Here is a 12263-nt window from a genome sequence, read left to right as displayed (position 1 = left end):
ATGAATAGGAAATCCTATTAAGTCAGAAGCCAGAAAAAAAATAAGCGCAACTACGTTTTCTTATTTGTAATTCAACTTGTGAATCTGATTAGGCACAAGAAAGCTTATTGTTGTTCTTTGCATCTTCCCATACCATACAACATAAACAGCTTTAGTTTAGATTTAGTGTGAGGATGCCATATCACGGCAGAGAAATGTAATCACTTTCTAAACTCAGAGCTATCTAAAACTAACTTCTCCGAGTTAGACTGATTCACCCGGCAGTGTTTCATCTTTCTCATCCTCCACACACCGGTATAGCAATGAAGTCCACAAGGAGTGAATAAATCCTATCTGTCTCACCTCAAGCATCTCTTCCCACATCTGACACCTAGCCACAACACACACACTCACACACGCACGCGCGACGCACGCACGCACGCACGCGCACGCACGCACATACACTTACACACACATGGATCCCAGGAAACAAGAGAGAAAACTTAGCTATATTCATTATAGATGGAAACAGGTGGCACTGTACAGAAAGTGTACAGGAACATTTACTGCAAACATGAACTATATATATGTGGCGTGTTCATAGAGGATACTTAAAATCTGTAATCATGTTCTTCAGGGGCTATTGTGGCGGCTGGCTGGTTGTCTGGTTGGCACCCACACATTTGTGTACTGGGAGACAGATGCATTCTTACATAAACAGCCCTCTCTCCTAAAAAAAAAGGCCTTTTTTTTTCTCTCCGCGAGGAGGGTAGTGCCAAAAAAATAACACTTATATATCCCCCTCTCTATCCAAACCCCTTCCTTTTTTTTAAAAGAAGGGCGTTACTGCACCACAACAACAACAACCAAAACTCGTCGTCAGTCAACCCGCACTCCTGGCAATGAAGAAAGATAGAAAGACAGGCTGAGCAGAGGAAGACATGGAGGCAGGGATCTCTTTCTGTATGGTTCTATCCCCTAGGGCCCTAACTCTCTCTCTGGTTCGTTCTAGGTTGAGATTTTGTCCTGAAGAAAGGAAACTGCAGACCTGGAACCTAGAGGAGCATGGCCAGTTTGTGTGTGTGAGATGGAGAGAAAACAGCCAGGCTAAAACTCCCTAGACTTTGATGGGAATATAGGAATACTGGGTTCAAAACAAAGTAGCAAGACTCGGGGAACATGACCCATCTTCCTTTAAAACCATACAGCTGAAAGAGACAGAAAAGGAGGAGCAGGCTGGCCAAGCATGAAAGCAGATGTCAGAGGAGACTCCAGACTCTAAGGGAGCGATAGAGAGAAAAAGAGAACTGCAAAACAGTGAACGGAGATGGATGGATTGATTCTGTGATAGCTGAAGAATGATAGAAAAGGGAAAAGGGTGAGAAAGGTGGGGTTGAAGCAGAGAAAGAGCGAGCAGCGTTCCCCCTGCAGCGCAAGCCTCTCTCTCACACTCTCATTCAAAGGCAGTTAGCTACTCTTTGATGTGTCTATAATTAGTCAGTACACACTGTGAAGTGTTTTAAAAGAAATCAAATTGCAATGAAACACTTGAGTACTCCAAACAGGGGCTAACATGCTCCGGAGCAAAGGGAGCGAGCAGGAAAAATTAATAGCGGGCCTTTTTGATGTGCTTGATCAGAAATGTATTTATTAACTGCAAAGGGGAGTAGTAATTAACCCACAGACAGCTTGTTTTCTCTGGGTCTTCTCATGTGTCAAACGGTTCATCCCGCAAGGCTCCACTCTCCAGCTCATGCCCACATGCCTCCCATCCCATCCCGCTGGACCACTTTATCCTCAATTAAGTAGATGGCGTGCACATGTATGTACTGTATGCATGTGTGTATGTATGTACAGTATCTCACAAAAGTGAGATAGTTAAACCTCTGAGGGTTTAACTATCCTCTATGCCTGCCTCTATGGGAATTTAACATAGGGGTGTACTCACTTCTGTTGCCAGCGGTTTAGACATTAATGGCTGTGTGTTGAGTTATTTTGAGGGGACAGCACATTTACACTGTTATTCAAGCTGTACACTTAATACTTTACATTGTAGCGAAGTGTAATTTCTTCAGTGTTGTCCCATTAAAAGATATAATGAAATATTTACTAAAATGTGAGGGGTGTACTCACTTTTGTGAGATACTGTACAGGGTTCATATGCATTTTAGGCTTTTTCATGACTTTTCCAAAGACTTTTTGGCAAATTTCCATGACTATGTGTTCCTGAAAATGTCAGTCGACATTATACAATAAGAATACAAATCTGTGTTCAAGTTTACCCTCAGAGGTTTAACTATAACATGAATGACAATTTATGTGGTTCATAGTGGGATTCATAATATCGCTCCCCGAATACAACATTGGGGTTAAGACGACGTGAAAATACATTTATTAATGACATATTATTATGCTGTGAAAAACAAATTCCATGACTTTTCCAAAACTTTCTGGGTCTTTTTATGTTTCCAAAACCTTTCCAGGCCTGGAATTTGCATTTTTCAAATTCCACACCTTTTCCAGGTTTTTTCAAAACGTATGAACCCTGACTGTACGTACGTACGTATGTATGTGTATGTGTGTGTGTGTGTGTGTGTGTGTGTGTGTGTGTGTGTGTGTGTGTGTGTGTGTGTGTGTGTACAGCAATAACAAGTAGGAAATGTATAGCGGCTGCTTTGAATCCCATGTGTATATTCATATGGCACTCTTGTAAATTGGAAAATATAAAAAGGTTAAATAATAATAACAATAATACAAGAGAATCTTAAAACCAAATCCAAACTGGCATGATTGGCTTGAAAAAGTCTGCACACTGCTCTCTGAAGACAAAGTTGCAGGTGGGCAATTGAGTGTAGCTATTAAAAACTATAATGCCTATATGTGTTTGTGTCAGTTTGGAAGAGGTGATTTCAACACTGACAGACAACAGAGGCTGGGATGGCCTCGAGGGAACCCTAACAATGGCATATTCAAACAACCTGTCACTTAAGGTGAACACAACGATCTTTTAAGTCTCTGTTTTGATGTTACCTTCTCCATATTGCATCTGCTATATACTATGTATTTATATATGCACTTACTGTAAATTAGTGTTTTTAAGAGCGTTTTCACATGACAATGACATCATATAAAAGAACCTCATCGAGGCCTTTACACAGAGAGAGGGAGTCTGACTGAAGGAAACATAGAAGACAGAATGAGACAAATAGAGAGAATAGCAAGCCTTCGTCACACAGCGAGAAAGCCCAGGAGATTGGCTGTCACGGACAAAACACTGCATGAATATTTAGCAGCCAAATTAAAATTACAAAATACTAAACAAAAAGGAGTAGGTGAAAGAGAAAGAAAGAAAAGAAAATATTCCTGAAAACACCAGTGGGACAAGTGCCCACCTTTAATCTCCCACTAGCCGTGCCCACATCGTGCCGCCTCCCTCCTCTTCCCCTTCCTAAGAAAAGAGAAGAGATATGTCCTGAATAATATGGGATGTGGTGAGTCTAGCAGTAAATCCTTCAGATCAAGAAACCAGCAGACTGGCATTGTAACCCAGCTCTCAGATCATAGAGAGGCTTGCAAACACAACTAGCACCGTATGTCAGCTAGCATAGCTTAATACAGTGTAGTCCTTGGTATTCTAAATGTGAACGCAGCTAGCACAGCATGTTCGCAATAAGCCTGGCACTGAGCCAGTATTGCTACATACAAGTGGTTGTTGGAATTTCAGAAGCAGGAAATACAACAGAACTCGACTTTTGGTTGTTCTTTTCTTTTTTTTCATCAAGCAGCAGAGAGCTACTGCTATACTGTATATGAGAAAATGTGCAAAGATGTTTTACAGTAACTTTTTAGCTAAAATTAGTTTTCAAAATGATAGCATCTTTTGTAGGAATATGAGCCTAAAATATCACATCTGGCTGTTGTCTTGTCAACTCTCTGCATCCTAAACATCACATCCCTGTAACAACTTAGCTCAACTTAAAGTTACTGTATCACAATCTTAGAATCAAAACATTGTATTAAATAAAATGGTAGGAAAGAGCTCAAAGACAGAGTGAGGTTTTATACCTTTTGAACAGAGATGGGAAGTAACGAAGTACAAGTACTGTACTCAAGTAGATTTTTCAGATATTTTTACTTTACTATTTATTTTTGTGCCGACTTTTTACTTTTACTCCTTACATTTTTAACACGAATATTGGTACATTCTACTCCTTACATTTTACAAAATTGGCTCGTTACTTTAGTTTCAAATAATTTCAGCGGAGTTACCATTATTATTTTTCGCATCATCAATACCGAATTCAATCTAATTGGATGGGAATATACGTTGCACTTGACGCATCACTACAAGACGACCTGAAAGATTTGGCGGCATTCATTCTCGTCAAATCATTGTGGCTTGATGGCAGTAACGTTAGCACATAGTAATATGGACGGCGACATGATTGAAAGTGAAGAAAACGGAGATCCCGGAGATTCGGCAGACAAGCAGCAAGACATTCCCAATCATCCTTGGCCTTATCTGAGAGAGATGTTTGAGATAGTAGGCATCAAGAATGACTCCTGGCAAATGTGCTGCAAATTGTGCCAACCGAAACTTCTTAATTAATGTCTGTTTAGTAATTCATATTTTATCCTTTATTTTCTTTCCTTTAAATGTTAAGGGGAAGATTAAAAAAGAGAAACTGGATCTGTGAATTCTCACAGAATCACAATTGAATTCATATCTTGCTACTCAGTCAGAATCGTATTAACCTGGAGTCCCAGTCTCTGTCATAATAATTAATAAATGTGATGTTTTAGGCCTATTGGCAGACATCCATTTAAAATGTAGCCAATGGCATATAAAGAACCTTTTTTCCATGTCCACTGAAGTTTCTCAGCTTGCACTCTAGTAACGTTTGTATGGTCCAGGTAGCTTTGCATATAAAATGGTTGTCATTAGCAAGGCTACTTTTACTTTTATACTTTAAGTAAATTTCCAAGCCTGTACTTTGTTACTTTTACTTGAGTAAAGAAGTTAAATCAGTACTTCTACTTTTACCAGAGTATTTTTAACACAAGTATCTGTACTTTTACTTGAGTACGGGAAGTGAGTACTTTTGCCATCTCTGCTTTTGAAGTCCATTAACTACACAGTACACGAGTTTCCGTTGCTGTATATGTCACTAGTATACACATTAGACTTAGATTGGATAATAAATCAAGCAGCAAGTAGGAAGCTAGCAGGGGACAATCATAAACTTCCCCACCATCAACCATGACTCTTAAATGCTACTCCGACCCAGTAAGGATAACTCACCCCGATGGTATTGGACTGTATCTGCACACTGAAGCTTTAGGCAACTCCAGTCATTAATAACAGAAGAGAAAGTTCAATTCAACTTTTTTAACAGAAGTTATTTCAGGACACTTTACAGACTTTACCACGCTCTATAATTTACAGAGATCCAAACATTTCTGCAAAGAGCACTTAGTGCGGTGGCAGTGAGGAAAAACTCCCTTTTAACAGGTAGAAATCTCAAACAGAACCTGGCTCTAGGTGGGGGGCCATCTGCCCAACCAGTTGGGGGGAGGGAGGGAGGGGGAGAGAGAGAGAGAGAGAGAGAGATGCACAGGGAAGTGATGATGCTGAATCCTACTAGGACATCACAGTAAACCAAAGTCTAGAAAATAAAGCATTAACCTCAGAAGCCTTCATACAGTACAATCCACAAAAGACACACTGTAGGCCCATTTCGCTGAAGGGTGCGGTTATAAAGTCAAGAGGCTGGCCAAACTTTTACTTGCACCCTCCCCTGTGCACCATTAATTGCTTCAAATCTACTTCCCTCCCACCATCTTTCAACCTTTCCCCTGTCTCTCTTCAGGCTGGGTGATCCACATGCTCTGCAGAAGATCTGGTTTAACAGTACCACTGTTGTTGCATTGCCATCCTTACATTTCTTCATCCAGCCCTCTCCTTTCCCCTGTTTCCCTCCTGTTCTTGATGTGTAGAGGAGGTGGATAGTGCCCAAGGACAAGGATGAACCAGATTGTTTACAAAAGCCATACTTTTTCAAAGAAACTAAATGCTATTTATTTTTAATGGTTCCACCATGTTTCACACACTATCACTCTGCTGCCTGTCTCCCTGAGGTGACCCATGCTAGTACTGCTCTGCATGTTTGTATATACGCGAGTGCATGTCTGACAATATGCAGGGTTTGTTTGCATACTAACATGTTTTGGTGCATGTATGGTTGTTAGTATGTATAGTATCATTGCAAACGTGGCTTTTAGTCTATCAAACAGTTGGAATATGGAGCAAGTCCAACTTTAAACATATATGTGAGTGATTGTTCTGACAGGAGTGTATTGTGTGTCTCATCGCGTCTCTTTGTTTGTGGGAGGTAGGAAGGATAAGCAGAAAACTAAAACACTCACCAGCTCAACGAAAGACAGCCCTCCGTAGCTGTGGGCCATGATGAAGATATTCTTGGCTGCAGCTTTGGACACAAAGTGGTCCCACACATACAGCACGTGTTCCTCGGAGGAACCATTTTCCTGCAACACAAAAACTCTAATGTTATATCCATGACAAAGAAGACTGATGTAAATCTTATGAGCTTGAAGGCTGTCAACAAAACGAGGTGTTCAATAACAAAACATTTAAGATATGTGTCCATCCAATGAGTGTGGAGCTCAATGGAGTTATCAAAGTCTTTTAATTTAATGCTACATAATCAAAACCTGCACCCTGGGTTCAGCCAAAAAAGAAAGGTATAAAAGAGAAACTACAAAGTGGTGGTGGCCAGAGGGGATTCTATAAAGAGACACACTTCGGTAGATCAATAAGTCTTGCATATTGCAAATGCCCTAAATGTAAAACTCAATAGGCTCGGTGACGTAACGTTTAAATCTTAATTTGTACCCCGTTGCTGAATCGAAGACCCATCTATACACCAGTAGAAGCATAATGGGAAGACACTAGGGGAAGGTCAACGGAAAAAAAACAACAGAGAGGAGATATATACACGTGCATATACAAAACGGCACAGTTTTGCACCCACGCACACAATCACAAATGAATACCGCTACGTATGTTCTCACTCTCATCTGCATGCACACAGTCTCTCACACACACACACACACACACACACCCACACCCACACACACACACACACACACACACACACACACACACACACACACGTTTAATTAACCGGAGATGTAAGCGCTTATCCAGGGCTGGAAAGAACAATAGCAAAAGTACAGGCGAGAAAAGGGCATCCATTAATGAACTTGTGACATTGATTCTAGACTTTGATTTCCTATCAAACTGTCTGGTTCACAATAGAAATCAGCAACACATTCCCACAAGAGGTTGCACTACACGTGGAGCTTTGTCGACTAGAAACACCTGTATCCTTAGATCACAACACTATGCTGTATTTAGCACAATACTGGACGCAAACACGCTATCCATATACGCACACACATACACTCCTTTTTATTAGCATACATACAGTATGTATATAAAAAGGAGCATCTCAAAATAAACAAACACATGGCCTACAGAGAATGGAAGCACGTTCTGTTAATTGAGTGTTATAATGCTCCATGTAACTCCAAAACAAATAATTAGTGATATGAGATAAAGGACAGAGGAGGTGTATTAAGAGACTCTTCTGTGATTTTCCATAAATGTGTTTGCATTTAACAAATTAAGACAGTATACAGTGTAATCCCAGAAAGATAATTAGACTACTTTAAGGTTCGCTCTCCTAAAGGTGGTAATTGAGGAGATAGTGTAGAACACACACGCGCTACATAACATATGGTTGAAACTTTACCTTTTTAGGAAAGGAAGTATGGTAGCTTGTGACTTGATAAGATGTTTCCGCTTGTGCATATCTGTGTGTACAGGTTTGTGTGCGGGTATGTGTGCACTTTCACTATTTGATGATGTGCTGCTGGGTGTTTTGGTTGCTGTGTTTGTCTAGAGGTAAATTAACCTGTCAGAGTGTTTGTGTTTACTGCTAGATTAGCATGAGGGGGTTGTAGTGTCAGCACCCGCCTCCATTCACAGAGTGTGATGCAAGAGTGGGCAACTCCGCTCCGCCCTGCCCTTTTGCCATCAGTGCTCTGCTCGTGTGTGTGTGTGTGTGTGTGTGTGTGTGTGTGTGTGTGTGTGTGTGTGTGTTATCCTACGTGCACGGAGGGGCCGGCTCAAGCAGAGTTGTCCGTCTGAAAGGATGTGACATCAAAGTCCTTTGAAGTCTACCTACTCTCTCCTCCGCCATTTCACCCTTCATCTGTGAAGCCCATTTCATTAGCCTGCCTCCCTTCCTCAGTCCTTCCGTCTCTTCTACCTTCTTTTTTCTCCTCACCTGTTCTGCTCCAAACTCTTTTGTCCACCTTTCAACCCACCCTTCAGTAATAATGCCTGACATGGAAACATTAGGCAGGGTTTGCTACTGTGCGTAGCACGTGTGTGTGTGTGTGTGTGTGTGTATGTGTGTGTGTGTGTGTGTGTGTGCGCGCGCGCATGCGCGTGTCCACATTGCTAATATCAACTGACTGCAGACAAAACAATATTACTTTCTAGCCAACATGATGACAACAAGCAACGTTTTTATTTTTTACGCTATGAATAATAATAAGAAGAAGAAGAAGAAGAAGAAGAAGAAGAAGAAGAAGAAGAAGAAGAAGAATCTTAGGAAACATATTGCACAGTTTGTGTCTTCATGGTGTCAAATGAGTCTACTTGTGCTCATGACTCTATCCTCCAACATACACACAACACATATTTTTGCCTACACCCTCAGCGGCAGGCAACAGAATGACTGACTACCTGGCATGGCAGTGAAGTGAATTATCTAAACAGCATTTGCATACCGTTGCAATTATTTCCTGGGGTTAATTAGCTGCAGTGGAGCACACTGCCCTGCGAGACTGGCTTCCTGTCACCAGCTCTCACATAGTATCTTAGCTTATTTATTTATATTCCACAGATTCCCCGAACTGTGCGTGTGTGTGTATTTGTTTGTGTTTGTGTGTGTGTGTGTGTGTGTGTGTGTGTGCGCATCTGCCAGCACTGTCAGAATAGCGTCCCAACTGCACACCTGTTGCCAACATCCTTCAGCCATGACTGTCGAGGGACATTTAAGGGTGTGTGCAGTTTGTGTGTGGAGATATATAGTGATCCATACTGTCCCCTCAGGGAATATAAAATATGAATCAGCGCCTAGATAGTCTCAGGACCAGAAAGTCTCAAGATGCTGACAGCTAACTATTATCAAAAAGAAATACAAAAAAGGCAGAGAGAAAGTAGACAAAGACAGAGAGAGTGAGCCATACATATTATGGAGGGTATACAGTGTTTGTCTAACTGAAGGAGACAGCAGTCTATGGGAAGAGTTTGACAGGCTCTCTCAGCTCTGGAATAAGAATTTATAAACATCAATACAAAGTCTTTCTGAGTGATCACCTTTATCTGAAACATTTCTTCCCTCTTCCAGGACGACAATGCCCCCATCAACAGGGCATGAGGGGTTCACTGAATGATTTGAGGAGTATGAAAATGATGTGAAACATATACTATGGCCTTCGCAGTCACCAGAGCTCAACCCAATTAAACACCTACGGGAGACCGACGTGCTATGCCTGGCCCACACTAAAAGATTTTTCAAATCTTAAAAGATGCTGAAAATGTGAGTGACCCCACACATGACGACATGTAATGATAGATTTAACAGTTGTGTTACTATAGGGTGTGGAGAGCAATGATTTGGCCAGAAGAGCACACCACACACTTACAGATTCCATGAATTTCAAAACTTGAAATCTTGCGATCAAATGTGACATTAGAGTATATACAAACATGGCGACGACGGAAGAGCCGTGCTGTCCAGGCTGGGCTTCTGCGGGAGATCAGTGCTCATATGGAGGTTACCCACTGATAACGCTCTACCCCAGAAGCCAGGACTCCCCGGTAAGTTTGAGCTAACAGTGGAGCTAACTAATGCCCTGTTTGCACTGTAGCGGTTAGCGCTGTTAGCGATCCCTGTTTCCTCCACACTCATCCCTTTGTGATCCGCTGATCAGCGATATGAGCTCCGTATGAGCACCGCTCTCCCACAGAAGCCCGACCCAGGTAAAACAAGACTAGACTGTGTCCTCGGCTGTCCTCTGCGTTCCCCACATACAACAGGATATTAGAACGCAAATATTGAACATGATTAATATTTGCGATTTGAAATCAGTGCGGCCAGGATGGACTTCCGAGCAAATCAAGGGATGTAAAAACAATAACATACAGTATATACCTCACACAAAAGGAAAATCTGCCAAGATAATGTTTAGAAACAAATCAAATTTGCTTTGCTGACAATTGTCGGGAGGGGGAAATCGGGCCCAAAATCGCCTTGATTCTCGTGTGGTGTGTACCCCGCGTTAGGTTACATCCACACTACTACGTTTAATATCTTTTGCTACGTTTATGCTTTGTGTCCAAAATACTACAGCGTTTCCGAGCCCCTAAAACGGAGACATCTGGAAACACTGCTAACCCTGTTTTGGTTTTGAGAGCTCCCTGTTGTGTTGTAGTCTGGACGGGCAGAAACCCTTTGGAAACCCTTTGGAGACCCTGAAAACGACAATGCACATCAGTCAGTCTTATCGGTTAAGTAGGCTAACATACCTTTCAGTAAAAGTTCCACCTTGTCGTCGGTCCAAGCAAATAAATCTCCGGTCTCACTTTTTGTCATTGTTCTTTCTCCAAAGTATTTTGGTGTTCCATCCCTCCAGCAGAGTTCCAGAGACTTGTAGAATCAATGCCAAGGTACATTTAAGCTGTTCTGGCACACCTTACTAAGACACTTTAGGTTGGTGTTTCCTTTAATTTGTCGCATATATATATATATATATATGAGTGTGAAAGAGAAATAACTTTGACCTGGGTGCATGTGTATCTGTCCTTAGGAGCTAAGTTTCATGTTTAAGGCCACAGTACAAGCACAATGTCATGTGTGGGACGTTTTAAATTCCGGTTTATCTTCTCGTCTTTGAATTTAGTTTAACAGTGCGTTCGATATATATATATATATACGCACACACACAACCCCATAGACTGCAGTGAGTCAACTAACCAAAATGTGGTTTTAGCCAAGTTCCTGCCAATCAACAGAACTCTGTGTTATAACTTACGTCACCATCAAAACGACTAGACAACCTGCTACACGACATTGAGCATGACTATCTACTCCACTTTTAGTCCATGAGTGGTTCCAACTGTTACTCATTTGTTTGAATGTGTTTGTCTAGTTTCAAGAATTTGTTCAATTTAGTTCTTTCCATTACTTACACAATAACAACTCACACTCCTTTCCAAAACCACACATAATTGCATGCACACAGGTACAAACTCGCACGCACACGCGCGCGCACGCGCACACACACACACACACACACACACACACACACACACACACACACACACACACACACACACACACACACACACTTGTTTCTTCAAAGGTTGTCCGGTCCAATACTTGCCCTGTGTTTATTCACTGTAATTAGAAGCAGGGAGAGGAAAGTGGAGGAGAGCAGCCAGAATAACAGCCTCAACGCCAACACAAACCCAGTGTCTGACCAACACAGGAAACAATGAATCTAACAACATCAACGCACTCTGACAAACAACCACTTCAGACCTCCCCGCACCTCCCTTCTTCTTCTTCTCCTCCTCCTCCTCCTCATCCAAAACACATGGGACCTCAGAAAACTTCTGAGGAAGCTGGAAATTCAAGTTGGGAGATGGTGAGCAGTGTGGACCGGAAGGAATCTAGTGGATAAGAGCCATTATACTTTTTACACTAAGAAACTTTTCACTGGGAGCCAGAAGTGTCAGGACAGTGTCACGGCATCCCTAAACAACTTTATTGGGTTTGGACTTTTTCGCTTGGGCAGTGCTGGCTTAAACCTTGCAAAAATGGCAAGTATTTTGAGGCGGTTAGAGTGAGAGCTGAAGTAAGTATTACAAACACATCACACAACAATATCATTTGAGAGTTCTTTCCTGCAAAGGAAGAGGTAGAAACACATGACACAAATTACACCAGAGCTTTTTCTCACACACACACACACACAAACTGACTGGCTGGCTGACCGATCTCTCTCAATCTCTCAGTCCCCTCCTGCTCTCGGGGCACACACTGGGTAAACCCACCTGCAGCCCCAGTCATTATACTCTTTAATAGGTCCTGATCAGCACAGAACAGGATTGTTTTCATTTGGCC

At 41.8% G+C, this 12263-nt stretch overlaps 1 protein-coding gene across 4 annotated transcripts in view; it reads right to left on the bottom strand.

Moving 5' to 3' along the window:
* fam172a (family with sequence similarity 172 member A) overlaps positions 1-12263 on the bottom strand; it is a 155787-nt gene that overhangs the window by 76348 nt on the left and 67176 nt on the right. For all 4 annotated transcript variants that reach the window (XM_039802845.1, XM_039802848.1, XM_039802849.1 and 1 more), the window contains one exon: positions 6406-6525. In XM_039802845.1, the coding sequence (XP_039658779.1) occupies positions 6406-6525 (120 nt within the window). The remainder of the gene's footprint in view (positions 1-6405; positions 6526-12263) is intronic.

The sequence above is a fragment of the Perca fluviatilis genome, chromosome 6, assembly GCF_010015445.1.
Source record: "Perca fluviatilis chromosome 6, GENO_Pfluv_1.0, whole genome shotgun sequence".
Lineage (NCBI taxonomy): Eukaryota > Metazoa > Chordata > Actinopteri > Perciformes > Percidae > Perca > Perca fluviatilis.
The sequence above is the reverse complement of the archived record's forward strand: the minus strand, read 5'-3'. Positions and strand labels throughout refer to the sequence as shown.